The sequence below is a fragment of the Schistocerca serialis genome, chromosome 2 (genome assembly GCF_023864345.2).
Source record: "Schistocerca serialis cubense isolate TAMUIC-IGC-003099 chromosome 2, iqSchSeri2.2, whole genome shotgun sequence".
NCBI lineage: Eukaryota > Metazoa > Arthropoda > Insecta > Orthoptera > Acrididae > Schistocerca > Schistocerca serialis.
In genome coordinates, this window is record NC_064639.1 from 475,959,740 (window position 1) to 475,980,479 (window position 20,740).

The 20,740-nt window shown below is 38.4% G+C and overlaps 2 protein-coding genes across 2 annotated transcripts in view; one reads left to right on the plus strand and one right to left on the minus strand.

Moving 5' to 3' along the window:
* Positions 1 to 3,144: 3,144 nt before the first annotated feature.
* LOC126457399 (THAP domain-containing protein 3-like) lies at positions 3,145 to 4,538 on the minus strand. The gene is made up of 3 exons (XM_050093658.1): positions 4,110 to 4,538; positions 3,852 to 3,989; positions 3,145 to 3,745 (listed from the first exon to the last, which is right to left on the minus strand). Exons 1-3 carry the CDS (start codon positions 4,386 to 4,388, stop codon positions 3,638 to 3,640), a joined length of 525 nt encoding a protein of 174 aa, XP_049949615.1. The 5' UTR covers positions 4,389 to 4,538; the 3' UTR covers positions 3,145 to 3,637.
* A 499-nt stretch (positions 4,539 to 5,037) lies between these two features.
* LOC126457396 (thioredoxin domain-containing protein 15) overlaps positions 5,038 to 20,740 on the plus strand; it is a 40,523-nt gene continuing 24,820 nt past the window's right edge. The window contains exons 1-2 of the mRNA XM_050093655.1: positions 5,038 to 5,214; positions 5,910 to 6,055. Coding sequence (XP_049949612.1) covers positions 5,169 to 5,214; positions 5,910 to 6,055 — 192 coding nt within the window. The 5' untranslated portion in view covers positions 5,038 to 5,168. The remainder of the gene's footprint in view (positions 5,215 to 5,909; positions 6,056 to 20,740) is intronic.

Genomic DNA, 20,740 nt, shown 5'->3' on the forward strand with positions numbered 1-20,740 from the left:
TACACATATGTATGTACAGATTCCAAAATGTCTGTGAATTTGAGTTACAAACTTTTTTAAATAGAAATTTGAAGATCACAATACTTTGGGTCTGCAATAATTCAAACGTAAAATACTTTAGTTCCCTATGGGAAACTTTGTTCTTTATGTGACTCGTGCAACTGCTTTCACTCTTAATGGAAAACTAAATGGTTTATGTTAAAGTTAACAAGCAAAAAGTGTAACCATTGTTACATAATTTCTGTGAAGTAAGATTCCTTAATGTTATTTCCTTCCTTTGTCATCATAACTCGATAATTTCAGTTCCGTATGGGACATAAGAACTAACAAAATGAAATGCTTTTATTACTATGACCAAACAAAATCTTTTTAACATGTAGTACACAGTTCAAATCAGCAAAAAGTGTAACCGTATAATTAAGGTAAATGTTGATGAAAATTAGGCATGTAACATGAATACTGAAATTTCCTAGATTTCCACGTGTACCTGTAATCACTGTATTCTGTACTTTGTAATGCTAGAAAGATAATTCTATATGATTATTTGCATTCTCTTCCCCCCTCCCCCCCCACTCCTTTCCACAGGAAAATATAATAGAAAGGCATCCTAACAAAATAAGGACAAAATTCAGAAAATTAGGTTTTGCCTGACTCAGGTCCCCTTATTCTAGAATGGTTATAAAGTAATAAGAATGCTTATGATCAACTGGAACATTGTGTTCATTATAGGAAGTATTAAAACAAGAATTAACAGAGTAACAATTTTATTGCTCTTATGTTGCAGAGTATCCACATACATTACTGTTTGGAACATAGGGCCACTGCATACTTCATTAGATCACACCCATCCTGTGATTAAACTGTTTTCTTAAAGTGAAAAATTCAAGTTAACATAGTTATTGAGGGACATATTTTCTCACACTGAAAGCCATCTGTCAAATAAGTCTCAGCACATTTTTTTCATTAATTTCACAAAAATCACCCGTTTTTAATGCAAGTGCATATTTTGTAACACCAAACATCTTAAAATAAGCTTGTATAATAAACAATTATAATTTTGTTACAATATCTACACAGGATGTAAAGACTTAATTTTACTTCAATGTGATTCATCTTTTGAAGTTCATCATTACACAACAACAAATCTATGGACAAAATAGTTTTAAAAAATCTGTCAAAATGTCGCACCCATCTGCATGGAATGTCCCATTACATAATTTTTCCAATTTGAGCACTATACATGATTAAACAATATGAGTTTATTTAACTTCTGCCTTATACTTGATTTGTTGTTTAAAATTTTCTCAGCAGGCTTTTTTTCCATATGTTTTTAAGCGTATGCAGGAGTATAGGGATGCAATCTTACAAACAAGTTGAGTCTGATGTAAGTCCTCAATCCTAATTTCATAACGGTAATCATGAAGAGCAGGAAATGGGTAATCTACAAATTTATTTTTAACACAATGCAAAATCTTGGCCTGTATATGTTTGTCACATATCCCCAGCAGTCACAATCATCTGAAAGAGTTTCTGAGTATTCTACAACAGAGTACATGCAGTCACTTGTTTTAACCAGTTTTCCCCGTTTAACAAAATTTACAAATGCATTTTTATTGGCCATATTGGGAAAAGCATAGAGAGAATCACATTCTAATGCAGATTTAACTACTGGTGGCTTCAGTATGTGAAGACAGTCTTTGCATGTGATCTGCCTTGAAAGGCGCAATGACACATACCCTGCAATATAATTGAGTATGTTTTACTTGTGAAATGAGAACTTAATTTTATCATCAAGAAGTGCACACCACTCCTCTACTTCATTTTCTGCAGCACTTTCATCACTTTCTACTACAAGCTTTCTTGCATGAAAATCAAACAGGTGGCAAACAACACACATTAAAATTTGAGCAATTCCCATTCATTGCAGTGACACTGTTACCCAAGAGCAACTTTCTCATGGCACATTTGAGCTGGTATGCTTTTGGATTGTTGTTCCAACCACATCTGGACTGAATGCAGGGGAAAAAAAGCTCTATGTGGTCTTGTGACAGTTTATATGTTAGCAAATACTTCAAAGGAGATTCAACACGAAGCATACTTGTCAGAGCTATGTGCCTTACTGATTGCACATTGAAAATTATCCCAAAAGCAAAAATATTTCTTGCATGGAGCAGCAATGGAACACCAATGATTTTTAAGCTTTTGATATAATTTTCAGTGTGTCTGAAAATACCAACGTGTTGACTGGGTGTTGTGTGATGTCCTTAGGTTAGTTAAGTTTAAGTAGTTCTAAGTTCTAGGGGACTGTTGACCATAATTGTTAAGTTCCATAGTGCTCAGAGCCATTTGAACCATTTTTTTTTTAATTTAATTTTTTTTTTTAAATACCAAGCCAATAAGATTTGTTGTCAAGTCTCAGGGGGCTCTTATACCCTTTACCTAATGGATTTCTGGAGTTCAGAATATCAATAATCCTATCAATATTATACAAAAATTCTACTGTTGCTTCACTTCCTTTAATATTTGGATCACCAACCCTCCTCAAACACTCTATACTATCTGTCACACTAGAACTCAGTCTGTGGAGCTAATGAAACATTCATTTTTCTATTTACATAACTTATATGTTGTCCTGATAGTTTGTTGGCAAATGTCATACCTTCTTCTTGTTGTACCTTGTTCAATTGCTCAACGAAAGGCCATCTAATAGTGCCAGTTGGAGATGATGTACCTTGTTCAATTGCTCAACGAAATGCCATCTAATAATGCCAGTTGGAGACTCAATAGCAGATACTTCTGCTAGAGCATTTCTGGCAAACTTAATCATATGACATGCCCAAGATACAATAAACATTGTAGCTCTTAAAATCACCCTTGGAAAAATTTAAAGTACAGCCAAGTGTACGTAAAGTGCTTATATTTACCTTGCAGCCATCACATGTAACACACCAAACCCTAATGCCAGAACTATGCAGCCTCTCTAAAGCGGATTTTATCAATGTGGCCTGATTATTTGCCTGTACACCGTTGATAAAGAAATATGCAATCGAGCATATAAATTTGCCTTTAATAGAGACAAGCATGAAAACCAGAGCCTCAGATGCCTCTATTACTTCTTTTGACTGAGGCACTTCCCCACCAAACTCTAAAAAACATGTGTATTGCTTAGTTCCTTGGTCCCAAACTACTTGCTTCCTAAGTGCCACACTGTCTACAATTAGACATGAATTGCTGAACTGGTCCCTTACAATTGGGTTCGAATCAATGTAGGCCTACTTAAAAACATCTTTTAAGAAGCCAGTTTCACAGTCGACACTTGCCCCCCTTTTGGGAATCAATGATTTATGGGTCAGAGGCATTAATTTTTGCAGGTATTCATATGCTGCTGGTGAATAAAAGTACACAGTCATCGCAAACATTTTCACATTTGTTGTGTATCTATTACCCTTTGACGAGAGAGAGTTGTCCACTAAATTGCACACTAATTCCACTTGTGTTCCTTTCTGATGATTGAGGAAGTTATGTAACTATTCAGGAAGATGCCCCTTCTCCTTCAATGAACTTATGATGTCATCCATGGAAAACACTTTCTTCTCTCTTCTTCGAAGTTTTTCACGGACACACTTCAGTTTACGTTTTAATTCGTGCACAATGTCTGAGAAAAAATTGCAAGTTTCGGTCGCTTGTCTTCCATTTCTACTTTCGGCTGTATACCACAATCAATTACTTGAGAACCAACTGCACTCTGAAATAAAGAAACAATTTCGTTATATATGATTGAAATAACTCAAGGCTTGATGAAAAAATATTATAAGAAAACTTTGGGGGGGTGAAAACATCCTTATACTAACGATTTCGACACAATTCGTAGCTTCTGCATTGGATAAATGGGACATGCTTTCCACGGAAGAATTCTCATTGACAACATTCTCCACGCAATCAGTAGCTTCTGCAGAGGGCAAATCAAGCACGGATTCCAGGACAGAACGCTAAAAACAAAAATATGGAACAGTATTACAACATTGCGTAGACCTATGTAGCCCATCTGTGTCCGTACGAAATAAATTCACAAAAGTCAAAACCACGTAGCAAGGAAATTAATTAGCTACCTCAAATGGAGAAGCATCGTAGTCACTCAAAATCCTAAAATGTCGTCGTGGCTGCTTATTTGGTGGCATCAAATGTGTCGGAAAGTCAAAAATTGATGGCACTGCTTCGGATCTGAGACGTTTCTTCCACGTTCCAGGGCTCACTACGTAATCATCTTGTGGGAAAGGGTTTCCGCAAAGAAAACTGCAAGACTTGGGTTTAAAATCTTTCCGCTTCACGGAAGTAATCCACTTCTTTAGCAGCTCTGGGTGCTTTAGAGGAAACCTGTTCAAAAACATCGAATTAGCAAACGCACTAAGTCTGTATTGTTGTCGTATTGTATCGGCAGTCTTATCACCTGTGAAATGGTAAGTCACTTTCCTTACTCCATCGCTTCGCACAATTGAAAGCGGAACAAGAAATCACCATTTCGATAATCCTTAATTCCTTATACACCGCACAGACCGAGAGAAACTTCTTGGCAAATTCAAATATGGCGGGCAATACAGACGATAGTAATCAGCTGGTAGAGCCATCTATCGGTAGGTCCGGTAGTTGAGCATCCCTCATTTCGCTAGCTTTAGACGCCTGTAACAAAACTGACCAGCGACTACATTCTTCAGGGCAAGCTTCACAAAGTATGCCATGCAGTTCACTTATTTACTTATTTTCGAAGTCTCACAATACATGGGCAATAGTGAAAAACAAAACCAGTCCATTATAATTATCAAGCTATGATGTGGAGCGATAAGATGCGAGGAAATCTTTTTGTTACCGCTTAAAAACAGTCTTGTCTCAAATCGAAAAAATTCTGTGTAAATCTTTTTCATTTTTATTGTATGTATATGTTACTAATTCTGTGTTTTCTATATTTTCGGTTAATGCAATCTGTCTACTCATAACTGGTTAATGTAATACAGAAAATAACATTTTTGAGAGTGAACACTTGTTATTTGCGGGCTCTATATAACTTATGAAGTTGGCAGTTCCGACCAAAAACTTGACAGAAACAAGTGCAACTTAATCCAGAGTGCAGACGATTGGGATTTGGGAACAATGTTTAGTGGTAAACATTTGGAATGAGTATTGAAGCTCTGTCACTTTCTTCGTTTTTTGTATTATTTGGTGAGTTCATCAAAGTTTTGTCCCGTGTAATGCATGAAGTATGTCTGTTGAACAGTACAGCAGTACGGAAAAGCGCAATTAAATTGCTAACAAAATAGAAAAAAAAAATTTCTTTTCATTGTATCAAAAAGAATACAGAAACTGAAATTTTCTTGTTCACAGAACATAACGTTTTGTAGCAGGGCTACGTCCATAAACACAGTCTCTCTCTCTCTCTCTCTCTCTCTCTCTCTCTCTCTCTCGTTGATCTCTACGATATATCTAAATATGGTGTAGTGAGAGTTCTATTGTTTTCGCTGTCCCCAAGAAAAATGAAACTCCAATTTCTCCCTGTAAATAACATTATTTAATAATTTGCAATAGTTCATTGTTTGTTGGCCACTTCACAATCTCACTGAGCATGGTTTCGTTAAACACAAATTATTAACCTTAAAAATTCAGAGAACCCAGCATATACAAAATATGGTGCAGTGTTCTACATAGAATTTTCTGTTTTGCCAATGCAAATGAAAGTGGTATTTATTATTTACTTGTAATTACTAAAAGCTTTTAAACATATTGTAATTTGAAAATATTATTAGTTTTAAACAATGTTCCATAATGTGTAGGCCTGTTGATATAGTACGACCATCCTTTTGCTAGAAAATGATGTTTCTAAGTATGTCAGAACAAATACTATGCTTTGGAATTTACAGTGTCAGTTGGTGTTTGTGCAGAAGATTTAGGACTTCAGTCTGTTGCTGCTTTGAATAGTGAAGTAGATTCCTTCGGGCATGAAAGTAAATCTGATGTTTTGCCTCTGCGAGCTACTGTAGTGAGCAAAAGAGTTGCAGAGTTCACGGTAAGAACCTACCTGTTTATATTAATGATTTCAAAGAAATTAAAGAAAGGGATATCTAAGTAAATCTGTGAAAGTTTTGTCCTGTTAATTAGTTAATGTTAAAAGCACTACATCCTCAGAATGACAACCCCCTTTACTGTAAGAGTCAGCAATCAAAAGTCACAGCTTTTAGTGCTGTTTCATACTACCCTAATTCTTTCCATTGAGAGAAAAAGAATGACATTTTCTTTGACCTCTGTCTTGATGCTTCCTCAGATATTAGGATATAGACATAGATTTCTATCACTCAAATTCTAGTGACCATAACTAGATGGCGAACGAGTCATATGGGGGAGGATAGAGACTATATCACAGTTCATTTTAGCAGACTAAATCATCATGTCCAATTATGTTGCTGAAAAATTATTGAACCTGCCGATACTGCTTGTTTACATTGACCAATGTTATCCTTAAACTGGACAAAATTCTTCTGAAATACAAGCCAATAAGTGTAAAATAAATGTCGTAACACGTATTATTGTTTTTCTTCTGCCATCACATTTCTGAACTTTGCAAACTTGCGAACAAACCATCACCTTTCCAACCTAACCTAGAGCTGGGGTACATTACGGTTTAGGCTGTCACCACTATAAAGCTGATAACGTAGAAACAAAATAAATATTGTCAAAGTCTATCTTCTCAGTATTTTGTTCATGTATGACATCGCGCACCCAACATCATTCCGTTAGAGATCTGTGCGTGCTTGGAATTTTGGGACTGTGAAGCATGTCATTGGATGAACTTGGATAGCAAGAGTGCATGTGGAGTGCACATGGTGCTTTTTGGGTTAGGCAATAATTTAAGATCCTCTGAATGCTCACCAGTCAATATGCAGAAAGTTATCATGTATGAAGAATATACACTTGGAATGACAGGATTTTAACTGTAAGTTGTTGAAGAATTCATAAAAAAAAGTCACTGAATTTACTGCCCTCCAGGAAGGCTGTCACCCCCAAATTACATTTGTAACAAAGAACGTGTTGGAACCCGATGTAGAATGCTTCATGCTGTTGCATGGAACATATATCGAAAATGACAGGTGGGCAGTGTTCATTGCAGTTGACAAAAATATTATATTGAGGACCAAATTGAGTTTGTCTGCAAAGTTATCTGGGTGCTATAACAGGACTACCGTATTTACTTGAATCTAAGCCGCACTTTTTTCCGGTTTTTGGAATCCAAAAAACTGCCTGTGGCTTAGAATCGAGTGCAAAGTAAGCGGAAGTTCTGAAAAATGTTGGTAGGTGCCGCCACAACTAACTTCTGCTGTCGAATATATGTAGTGCTACAAAGGGATGCTTTGCAGGCACAAAGATAAATACTGGCACCAAAACCTCTGCGTTAGCAAATATATTAAAAGAAAAGGTAGAGGAATGTAAACATTATGCCGTGTATTCTTTCGTATTTGCTGCTCTCTCATTTAAATCCTGTCTGCCTAATAAACTACAAAACTAGAGTGAGACAACAGCAAACGCAGAAGAATATACATATCATTTCATGTTTATATTCGTATTATTCTTATGCTGAATAGTGATACAGTCAGAAATGAAGCACGGCAACTGACTAGATTTTTAAATCTAAAATATCTCTAATTTCTGTGCAGAATGTAATGTACTAAAGAGGCGTCTGCAAAGATTTTCAAACGGAGAAAAATGTTTGCTGAACTCTCGTTCAGAACCTCTTCTATCATACAAAGTCTATCATTTGGTTCTTGTTGATCATTATCAAAGAAAGCAGCAGTGTAAGTAACAACAAATAGCAGTCTATTGCTTTTGTTTCGCTTATGAGAACATTCCTCTCTGTTTTTATTGTAAGCAGCGGTAGCGCGCACAAAAGCGAGCCATGCCGCGAGCGGCTACAAGTCGTAAACACTCATTATCAGAATGCGACAAACAATGCATGACACAGTACAATAATGCATTTTCAGCTTAGAGTGACGTAAACACTTATAACAAAAAGAACGGCACTAATCAGATCAAAGCAAAATAAGCAATCGATTCAAACCAGGCGAAGCATGTGAGAAAGGAAGGGTACCCGTATAAATACGGACGGAGCACCTGACACATAGCAATGGCTATTTGGTAAACCTTAACTGTTAAGCTTACGACTCGAACCAAACTACTGTAGCTGTATTTTCATCCTTTTTACCTAAATTGTGTCTCATGCTACAATGGACCAACTTTGCTTCGATTTGGAGGTGTGGTCTAAAACTTTTCTCTACCCTTGAATTTAGAGTCTCAAATTTCATGTGCGGCTTAGATTCGGGATCTTTTTTTTTCCCTTGATTTCGAGTCTCATTTTTCAGGTGCGGCTTAGATTCGAATAAATATGGTAGATGAACTCGAATTAATCATCAGATGTTTCTACCAGTCACTAGCATCTGCTGTAATACTGTAGGTTCATTGGAAGAATGTGTACAGTCAGTAGTATGGAAGTACTCCAGTTTACATCTACCTCTAGACTCTGCAAACCACCCTGAGGCACATGGCAGAGTGTATGCCCCATTGCACCAGTTATTAGGGTTTCTTCCCAAGCCCTTCACCTATGGAGAACAGACGTAATAAATCAGATGTGATGACAGATATGACAAAACACAAATGTTTCAAGAAAATAAAATCGAAACAGAAAATTAGAAAAAAAAGATAGCACATCCCCCTCATGACCACAACTTCTCTATTGTATGTAAATAAAGATAGATGTGGAACCTGGAAACCAATAAATTTATTATATTATTATACCTTTCATTTAATCTTTCTTTTCTATCATAATAAAGAATAAATAATATAATAGGTTTATTAGAATGAGTTATATAATTTATTGTAATATGTTACTAATATAAAATTAACTTTTTATTAAGTTGCGCAAGTGATTTTTAAGCAATCTCCATTGTAGAGTGATTGCACTTTCCCAGTACTCTACCAATAAACCATTGTCTACCACCTGTGTTATCCACGACTGAGCCTCTGTGGTCATTCCATTTCATATCCCTACAAAAAGTTAAATCCAAGTATTTCTATGAGTTGGCTGTTTGCAGTAGTATCTCATTGATATTATAGTCCTATGATACTTGTTTTTGTTTTGTGAAGTGCATAATTTTAAATTTGTGAACATTTTAAGCAAGTTACCAGTGTGTGTACACCACATTGAAATTTTAGCAATACCTCAGTGAATATTTACGCAGCTTCTTTCAGATAATACTCCACAAAAGATAATTACATGATCTGCAAAAATCTCAGGCTACTACTAATATTGTTCATAAGGTCAGACTTCTGAGACACAACTGAAGTTACTTCTACATCCAGTGATGACTCTCCATCCGAGATAACATGCTGTGTCCTCCCTGCCGCAAAGTTCTCAACCCAGTTGCAAATTTCACTTGATACCCCATATGAATGTACTTTTGACAGTAATTGTAGTTGTGACATTGAGTCAGATGCTTTTTTTTTTTAAATCAAATACTGCACCTACCTGGTTCCTCTGATCCAAAGCTTACAGTATGTCATTTGACAAAAGTGTGAGTTTGGTTTCACATGATCGATGTTCCTGAAATTCATGTTGTTTGGCATTGAGGAGGTCATTTTGTTCAATATATCTCATTATGTTTTAGCTCAGAGTATGTTCTAAGATTCTACAACAAATCGATGTCAAGGATAGTGGGTGGTAGTTTTGTGGATAACTTCTACTACCCTTCTTGTAGATGGGAGTAACCTGTGCTTTTTCCCAAAGACGTGGGCACGGTTTTTTGTTTGAGGGATCTACGATAGATACTAATTCAGTATAAAATCTGACAGGGATTCCGTTGGAGCCTGGAGCTTGTTTGATTTTAACGACTTGAGCTTTTTCTCAACACCATTGACAATAACATTTATTTCATTCATCTTTTCAGTAGTACAAGGATTACATTGAGGCAATAATCATGGGTTTTCCTTTGTAAATGAACATTTGAAAATAGTTAAGCATTTCAGCTTTTGCTTTGCTGCTCTCAATTTCAGTTTCTGTCTCATTTGCTAGGGACAGGACACTAACTTTGGTGCAACTGGCAGCGTTTTGACACAACCAGAATTCCCTTGGTTTCTCTGAAAGATCACTTGACAATATTCTTCTACGATAGTCACTGAAGGCATCATGCATTGCTTTCTTGACATCCATATGTGTTTCATTCAGCATCTCTCTATCTGTAGCCCCATGCTTTGTTTTACACCAGTTATGTAGTAATCTCTTCTTTGTTAGAAGTTTCTTTACAATGACTGTATACCATGGAGGGTCCCTCCCATTATGAAATGATCTTCTGGGTACATATCTATCCAGTGTGTGGTCATCTAGATTCTTTTAAATTTGAGCCAGAGTTTATCTACATGCTCCTGCCCTGTGCTGAAAGTTTAAAGTTCCTCACTGAGATAGGACACTACTGATGTTTTATCTAGTTTACTGAACATATATATATTTCTGCTTGTTTTAGTTGCCCTTTTTACTTTGGTCATCATTGTTCCCACAGGTGTGTTATAGTCACTGATACCAGTTTTGATACGGATATTCTCAAAGAGGTCAAGTCTATTTGTTGCTGTCAGATGGGATATATTTCCGTCATGACTGGTGTTCCTAACTATCTGTTCTAGGTAGTTTCTAGAGAAGGCATTTAGTAACACTTCACAGGGTGTCTTATCATTCCCACTACTAGCAAAACTGTACTCTCTCGAGTTAATTGTTGGGTGATTTAAGTCTCCACTGATGATTACAGTGTGATTGAGGAACTTACATACAAGTGAACAGAGGTTGTCTCTAAACTTTCCAGTTACATCAGGAAACGAGTCTGGTGAGCAATAGAAGGATCCAGTTACCATTTTATGCCCATCCTGATACTGAGTCTTGCCAAAACTATCTCACATGCAGCTCCAGTTTCTATGTAAGTGGGTCTGTGTTTCTTGTCTACTGCAACTAATACGCCACCTCCATTTTCCATTTGCCAATCCTTTCAATATACACTTAAATTTCCCCAAAACTTCACTGTTTTCAGTCTCAGGTTTCAACCAGTTTTTGTGCCCATTATTATGTGAACTTCACTGCTTTTCATGAGCACATCAAACTGGGGCACTTTGTTATGAATGCTTCAACTGATTAGCATGTTGTCGTCGTCTTCAGTCCAAAAACTGGTTTGATACAACTCTCCATCCTACTCTATCCTGTGCAAGCGTCGTCATCTCCGAGTAACTACTGCAACATACGCCCCTCTGAATCTGATTAATATATTTATCTCTTGGTCTTCCTCTTATGGTTTTTACCCCCCCCCCCCCCCCCCCCCACACACACACACACACACTCTCTTCCCTCCAGTACTAAATTGGTGATCCCTTGATATCTCAGAATGTGTTCTATCAAACAATCCCTTCATCTAGTCAGTCTGTACTACAGATTTCTTTTCTCCCCAGTTCTGTTCAGTACCTCCTCATTAGTTACCCAATCTCTCCATATTAGATTAGATTAATTATTCATTCCATAGACCCACAAAAGAGGGGATCCTCCTGGGTGTGGAACATGTCAGATAAACACATTACAAAAATGTAATTAGAAAAACTTGAGCTTCATTAAATTTAATGATACTCAGTCAATAAACAGTAAAATTATGTACATGAATTAAAATTAAACTTCTAATATTTACATGTTTAATACTTACATCTGCTTTCATTAAATCCATCATTCACACAGTAGCTAGTTACTTGGCTATTACAATCAAGTATTGTCAAAAATTAAAGTATAATAAATTTTCATTAAACTGGTCTACTGCACTTGTTGAGAAATTCATGGATGGAATAGGAGGAGTTGGCCACCAAAAATTCTTTTAAATTGTGTTTAAATTGTGCCTTGTCTGAAACTAAAATGCTGCTTCTGTAGCAGCGCTTTTCAAAAGCTTTTTTTTCTCTTCTTACCTAAACTGTTTATCGTCCATGATTCACTTCCATACATGGGTACACTCCATAAAAATACTTTCAGAAAAAAATTCCCAACACTTAATCTATATTCGATGTCAACAAATTTCTCTTCTTCATAAACGCTTTTATTGCCATTGCCAGTCTACATTTTATATTATCCCTATTTCAACCATCATCAGTTATTTTGCTTCCTAAATAGCAAAACTCATTTACTACTTTTTAAATATCTCATTTCCTAATCTAATTCCCTTAGCATCACCTGCTTTAATTCAACTACACTTCATTATCTTCGTTTTGCTTTTGTTGATGCTCATCTTATATCTTCTTTTCAAGACACTGTCCATACTGTTCAACTGTTCTTCCATGTCTCTGACAGAATTACAATGTCATTGGCAAACCTTAAAGTTTTTATTTCTGTTCCCTGGACTTTAATTCCTGATCCAAATTTTTCTTTTGTTTTCTTTACTGCCTGCTCGGTATACAGATTGAATAACATCGGGGATAGGCTACAACCTTGTGTCACTCAGTTCTCAACCACTGCTTCCTTTTCATGCCCCCTAGACTCTTATAACTGACTTCTGGTTTCTATACAAATTGTAACTAACCTTTTTATCCCTGTATTTTACCCCTGCCACCTTTAGAATTTGAAAGAGAGTATTCCAGATAACATTGTCAAAAGCTATCTCTTAAGTCCACAAATGCTATAAACATAGTTTTGCCTTTTCTTAACCTATCTTCTATGAGAAGTCAGTCAGTATTGCCTCGCGTGTTCCTACATTTCTCTGGAACCCAAACTAGTCTTCCCCAAAGTGTGCTTCTACCAGTTTTTCTATTCTTCTGTATAGGATTCGTGTTAATATTTTGTAACCCTGATTTATTAAACTGGTAATTAGGTAATTTTTATGCCTGTCAGCACTGCTTTTTTTGGAATTGGGATTATAATATTCTTCTTACAGTCTGAGGGTATTTTGCCTGTTTCATACATCTTGCTCACCAGATGGACTCTTTTTCAAGAGTTTTATCGTGGCTGGCTCTCCCAAAGCTATCAGTAATTTGAACAGAATGTTGTCTACTCCCGGGGCCTTGTTCCAACTTAAGTCATTCGGTGCTTTGTCAGATTCTTCACACAGAACCACATCTCCCTGTTCATCTTCCTCTACATACTCTTCCATTTCCATAACATTGGCCACAGGTACATCTCCCGTGTATAGCCCCTCTATATACTCCTCCCACCTTTCTGCTTTCCCTTCTTTGCTTAGGACTGGTTTTCCATCAGAGCTCGTGAAATTCATACAGGTGGTTCTCTTTCCTCCAAAGGCCTCTTTAATTTTCCTGTAGGCAGTATCTGTATTACCCCTAGTGATATGTGCTTCTACATCCTTACATTTGTCCTCTAACCATTCCAACTTAGCCATATCACATTTCCTGTCGATCCCATTTCTTAGACATTTGTGTTCCTCTTTGCTAGCTTCATTTATTGCATTTATATATTGTCTCCTTCCCTCGATTAAATTCAGTGTCTCTACTAAGGATTTCTACTACCCCTCGTCTTTTTACCTACTGAATCCTCTGCTGTCTTCTGTCTTAGCACTTTCATCTCTCAAAGCTACCCATTCTTCCCCTGTTGTATTCCTTTCCCCTGCTCTTATCAATCATTCCCTAATGCCCCCTCTGAAACCATCTACAACCTCTGGTTCTTTCAGTTTATCCAGGTCCCATCTTCTTAAATTCCTGCCTTTTTGCAGTTCCAGTTCAGTTTTAATCTACAGTTAAAACCAATAAATTGTGGTCAGAGTCCACATCTGCCCCTGTTCATAACACTTTGTATGAAAATAGCTGAGTAAATTGTTCAACCACCCAAGCAGAAAGGAAATGTTTTAGACTTCTTAGCTACAAACACCTGACCTTTCTGGACAATGTCAATATAGAGGTAGGAGAGATAGGAATTAGTGATAATGATTTCATCATAGCCACTTTGATTACTAAGTTTAATAAATGCAACATGAAATCTAAGAGAATATTCACACTGAAGACAGAAAATAAGCTGTTAGCATCCCACTTGGACACTGAGTAAGCATCATGTATTTACAATGTGATGGATCACCACCATTCTCACCCCAACCTTCACTGGACATAACAACCCCACCAGCCTAGTTCAAAATCAGATTTTCTTGGCCACCACATCCAATCCTGGTATTGCTGATGCCTCCAAGAAAACAACTTTGGAGCACAGCACAGTCAGTGTTATCTGGAATGTATTAATTATCTGGAATGTATTAATCAGCTACTTCGACAGGGCCATCATTTCCTAAACTCATGCCCTGAAATGAGATCCATTCTGTCTGAGATTTTGCCCACCACACCTAGAATAGCTTGTCTCTGCAATATTCTTGTCTCACTCTATGCTGCTCCTGCACCCGTCTCCCTATCGATGGATCCTGCTCCTGTGACTGTCCCTGCTGCGAGACTTGCCCTCTGCACCCTCCTATCATCATCTGTACCAGCCCTGTAACTGGCAAAATATATATGATCAAAGGGAGAGCCACCTGTGAAACAGTACATGTCACATACCAGCTGTTATGTAACGACTGCTCGGCTTTTTAGGTCTATATGACTACCACTAAATTATCAGGACAGATGAATGGGCATATACTGAGGGTGTATACTGGCAACACACAATATCCTGTTGCAGAGTATGATCTACTTGACAGTCGTGATCTCGGTGCCTGTTTCACCACACGCGACATCTGGGTTCTTCCCCCAGACAACAGTTTCTCATAATTCCACAGGCAGGAACGAGCGCTACAACATGTCCTCGGTTCTCATACCCATCTGGTCTTAATTTACGTTAATTTCTTAGTCTCAGCATTTCTTCAAAGTAACTACTCCTTTCTTCACTCCATTTTAGTTTTCTACATCTTTCATTTTTTATCTGTCTATTTTTCGCCACCCACCTCTGTTATGTACAATGCACTTAGCTTTTCACTCTCATTAACTAGTGTACGATGTTTAAGCAGTAATCTCTGTCTTGTGTATTATCCTATCTTCCACCTTTAAACTCTCAGGTTTTCAAATTTAATATGTTGCTGTCCCCAAAAAATCAGTCTTTCCTTTTCATCCTGTCTCCGCTTACCCATGGCTGCGGCTAACCTTCCTGAAATCTACTCCTTTTCCGAGACCTTTCCAGTCCTTTTCCTTCACCCCTCTTCCTTCCCCTTCAACACTTCTGTCTGAAAAAGGAGCCACTGGCCGCAAAGCTTGCCTAATTATAACCTTTTATGTGTGTGATCTGCCGTCGCTTGGTGAGTAGTTTTTTCATCCAGCCAATTAGATTATTTTGTCAAAAATTGATTGATTTCATTGTGTTATTAGTCCATGTGGCCCTCATTTCTTCTTGTGTAACCATCTTGTCAGTCTTTGTTGTAATATGTCTTGTTCAAACTGTTGTCTGTTTTCTACCATTCCGTTCGTTTATTTATCTCTCTATTACCAAGATTAATCAACGCTTTGCCCCCTACAGTTTTCGATTTCTGATTTCTGTGCATGTAGATGGATCTATTTTTATCTGCACATAACAATTCCATTGTTATTTATGAATTTGCATCTAACAATTTACACTGAGTACACTGCAGGGCCTTCTTCCGATCGTCGATTGCCGATTTTTTTTTTTTTTTTTTTTTTTCCCCCCCCCACCCCCCACCCCCACGGATTTGACAGCTATTTTCTTTCTGACCTTCCACTTATCTTGCTTATACGTAATTATTTCATGTTTTTGTGCATTTGTGTTTCGCCAAACCGCTCTGATCCACTTTTACTGCCGTCTCCTACGTTAGATTAATTGCCGAGCTAAGTGGTTTAAATTTTCTCGTTCAACTTTTCCTTTCTGTTACCCAGTTTATAAAATTTCCTCTCTTTTTCACAACATTCCCAATCTCTCTTTTTTTTTTCCCCCCTCCCTCCCCCCCCCCCCCCCCCCCCCCCTCCAATATTTCTTTCGTATCATATAGGCCACTTTCTAGCAAGACATTCTCGCTCGCTAATTACCCGTTGTTAACCATTGTCTGTTCTCACAATTTTCATACGAATTTTTATGCTTTTTTCTGAATTCTTTCCTTGTCTTTCTTCAATTTTTCTATCTTGTATCCACTCTCTGATTTATCTTTTTTTGCCACTCCCACAATTTCTAACACTCCAAACTGTCCTTTCGTGCCATGATGAATCCCATCTCACATTACATCCGTTCTTTTCAAAAATGTGCTTTTCCACCATCAAGACTAAGGGCACATGTTCCATTTTTTGAAACCTGATTTTCCTGTGGAATTACTCCAAAAGGCCTAACAGTGAATGTCCCTCTTTCTGGATGTAATCCTACTGTACACTAGGCTCTTACAGTTTCAAATACAGTAATCTGTGACCTGTATGCGTCATGAGCCAATATCCACTCCATCAGACTTCTCGCCTCCTACAAAATCCTGCAGTTAGCTGCCCCTCATGTTTCCTCCGATGGTATCATCCACCAAGCCAGCTTCAGATTGCAACATCATGCCATACTTCACCCCAAAAAGCTATCCCACCTTCTCCTAAACTACCTGAACAGCAGTGTTTCCATTCCAGCCCCCCTGCAACTCCCTAAACAGCCACACCATCAACCACTGTCCTCTGCTACAAACAGTGCTTGGCCAACCTCCTTAACATCCTCCCACAGCCTTTGCCACTGCTTCCCAGACCAAGAACAACTCATAATCACAAGAACCAGTCAGAACAGTACAGTATCCTCAGCCTCCTGTCTAAAGCACTCTCCACCCCTGAGATATCAGTATTATCTAAGGGTCTCACTTTGAGCCCTAAACTTGCTTTTGATCATACTGCTTTGGTGAAGAATGTACTTACCCTCTTTCCTTCGCATGTAATGTCAGCTGGAAGTATCACATAGCAACCCAATCCCAACACCTTTTCAACAGCAAACCCAACATTGAACCCTGCCTTTAACAATTCTGGTCATGATCCTGACTTGACCACTATCTCAAAATCATCCCTAACAAGCCCTCCAAGAATTCCTCACATCCAGCATTGCTTCACAACCCTTCCTCAGGTCCCTACAATATGACATTAACCTGTCACTGCAGAACTCCAAGCTCTACATTCCCCAAAAAATCATGACTCTATCATTATCCTTCCCGCAGACAAAGGATTTACCATGGTGGTACTTGAGCAAAAGGAGTAGGTTAGTGAAGATCTACACCAGCTGTCTGCCTCCACACACAGCTTCTGCCATCAAGATCCCATCCCTGTGATTCAGAATGTCCTGCAGTCCCTCCTCAAAACTTCAGGCCCCTCACAGGGACTAACACCTCGGTCCATTAAACTTCTCACCTCACCCAAACCATGCACTCCCACCTTTTACTTTCTTACTAAGATCCACAAACCCAGTCATCCTGGTGAAGTGTTGCTAGAGGAGGCCAAAATGCACGCGTTTAATTACACGCTGACTGGCGTGAGGTCTGGAACAGTTAAGGGAATTAATAGTAGCAAATAAAGTACGTAGTTGATATAATACTTAACTTTAATCCACAATTGGTGTACATCGCTCTTGACGGTACATGTTATAATCTCAATATCAAATGCTATGGCACCTTGCTAGGTCGTAGCAAATGACGCAGCTGAAGGCCATGCTAACCATCGTCTCGGCAAATGAGAGCGCAGTCGTCAGTGATCCATCTCTGGCTAAGTCGGCTGTACAACTTGGGCGAGTGCTAGTACGTCTCACCAGACCTGCCGTGTGGCGGCGCTCGGTCTGCCACCACTGACAGTGGCGACACGCGGGTCCATCGTATACTAGCGGACCGCGGCCGATTTAAAAGCTACCACCTAGCAAGTGTGGTGTCTGGCGGTGACACCACACCTGGCGATTCTATAGTTGTTGGCTTCAGAACACCCGCTGAATGTATATCTGCCTTAGTTGATCAACACCTGCAACACATAGTACAGAGACTTCCCTACTATATCAGAGATACCAACCTTATCCTAGATATACTGAAAACCATGTCTGTCCAACTCCCACCACCCACCTTGCTTGTCACCATTGATGCCATCTCTCTCTATACCAACATCCCCCATGTATGTGGTCTGTCTGCTGCTGAACATTTCATCAGTCAGCACCCACCTGATTCCAAGCCTATGACGTCCTTCCTACTCAGCTTAATCAACTTTATTCTTACCAACACCTACTTCACCTTTGAGGGGCATTCCTATGCCAGTCTTTTCATTGATCGCTTGGAGAGGGCTTGGTTTAGATACGTTTTTACCATATGGACTCGGGATGTTGACCTGTTAAAATTACTGGACTCTCTGAATACCTTCTCCCAGTTAAATTTCACGTGGTCCTATTCCAAATCCTATGCCACTTTCTTTGATGTTGATCTCAACCTCACCAAAGACCAGCTACACGTTTCTGTCCGTATTATACCTACTAACAATCAACAATACTTAAAATTTGACAGTTGCCATCCTTTCCATGTCAAACGTTCCCTCCCATACATTCTTGTCATTAAAGGCAAATGTATTTGTTCTGATGCAGACCCTTTACAGCAATACGCCACCATTTTCACCTCAGCCTTCACTGGATGCAATTACCTCATAGGCCTGGTTCAAAAGCCGATTTCCCAGGCCATCGCATCCAATCCTGGTACTGCTGATCCCTCCAAAAACCAACTTTGGAGTGTACCACTGGTCGCTCAGTATTATCCTAGTCTGAAATGTGTTAATGAGCTACTTCAACAAGGCCATCATTTCCTAAACTCATTCCCTGAAATGAGATCCATTCTGTCTGAGTTTTTACCCACCACACCTAGAATAGCTTTTCACCGCCCTCCTAATCTCTGCAGTATTCTTGTCAGATCCTATGCTCCTTCTGCACCCACTTATTACTGATGGCTCCTACACCTGTGACTATTCCTGCTGCAAGACTTGCATTATGCATACTCCTACCACCACCTGTACTAGCCCTGTAACTGGCAAAACATATACTATCAAAGGGAGAGCCCCCTGTGAAACCACACATCGTATACCAGCTGTTATGTAAACACTGTTCCGCCCTTTACATTAGCATGACTGCCACCAAATTATCAGTAAGGATGAATGGACATAGGCTGAGGGTATATGCTGGCAACACGCAGTATCCTGTTGCAGAGCATGCTCTACAAAATGACAGTCGAGACCTCTGTACCTGTTTCACCACACGTGCCATCTGGATTCTTCCCCCAACACCAGTTTCTCAGAATTCCACTGGTACGAACAAGCTCTACAACATGTCCTTGGTTCTCGTACCCATCTGGTCTTAATTTACGTTAATTTCTTATCTCAGCATTTCTTCAAAGTAACTACTCCTTTCTTCACTTTATTTTAGTTTTCTACGTCTTTCATTTTTTATCTGTCTATTTTTCGCCACCCACCTCTGTTATGTACAATGCACTTAGCTTTTCGCTCTCATTAACTAGTGTACAATGTTTAAGCAGTAATCTCTGTCTTGTGTATTATCCTATCTTCCACCTTTAAAATCTCAGGTTTTCAAATATCATCTGTTGCTGTCACCAAAAAATCAGTCTTTCCTTCTCATCCTGTCTGGTAAGTCTCCGCTGACCCATGGTTGTGGCTGACCTTTCCGAAATCTACCCCTTTTCCTAGACCTCTCCAGTCGTTTTTTCTTCACACCTCTTCTGTCCCCTTCAACACTTTATTTTGTCAAAAATTGATTGATTTTGTTATTATAAATAGTCTACTTTGTTTTATTGGGAGAATTCAAAGAAAGTGCAGCGCATCACTAAAGGAGACCACATACAGAACACTTGTGAAACACATTCTTGAGTGCTGCTAGAGTACCTGGGATCCTCTCCAGGTCAGATTAAAGAAATACATCGAAGCTGTTAACAGGTGCACTATTACGGGTAGCTTTATTAAAGACGAGATTATTACGGAAATGCTCCAGGCACTAAAACGGGGGTCCCTGAGGGAAGACGACATTCTTTTCACAAAAAAAGAGAAGTTAAGAGAATTAGCATTTGTAATAGCCTGCTGTATGATCATATGGTTACCAATGTACATCTTGCATAAGGATCGCAAAGATGGGGGAAATCAGGGTCCATGTGCAAAAATAGAGACAGTATTATTTCTCTGTTCCATTTGCAAGTGGAACAGGAAAGAGAATGACTTGCAGTGGTAAAAGTTGCCCTCTGTCATGCATCGTATGGCGTCTTGCGGAGTATGTAGATGTGTTCCACATTATCTTGTGTGCTTAGTTTGTCATTTTGTAAATGAAAGGTTGATGGCAAAAGTCTTTTTTTGCACTCATATGTTTGTGAACAGCAAACATACATGCTAGAATTTGGTTAAGGCTGTATGGTGTTGTAACAGATTTAAAGCTCATTATGGTAAGCACATTTTGATTCATTTAGTTACAATTTGTTCTGAAATAATGAAATAAACATTAATTTCTATTTTATATAAATTAGAATGTTGTTAATATTCCCCATTCTGTTCACATTGAATGAATAGAAACCAATGATTAACATATGTTTTTATGGAAAGTAAATGGTTGCATTATAACTGTGTTGCAGATTTCAGCTATAGTTTACAAATCCAGAGTGACACCTTAATCACCCACCTATTGGCTCAGTTAAAGCCATTAGCCCATGGGCATCTTGGAAGACTTCTATAGCGACTT

Excerpts from the sequence above, each read along its gene's own strand:
- LOC126457399 (XM_050093658.1), bottom strand. The coding sequence starts at position 4,388 with ATGTTTTTGAACAGGTTTCCTCTAAAGCACCCAGAGCTGCTAAAGAAG. Across the intron at positions 3,990-4,109 it reads ACGATGCTTCTCCATTTGAG|CGTTCTGTCCTGGAATCCGT; the intron begins GTAGCTAATTAA and ends TTTTGTTTTTAG. Across the intron at positions 3,746-3,851 it reads CTACGAATTGTGTCGAAATC|AGTGCAGTTGGTTCTCAAGT; the intron begins GTTAGTATAAGG and ends TCTTTATTTCAG.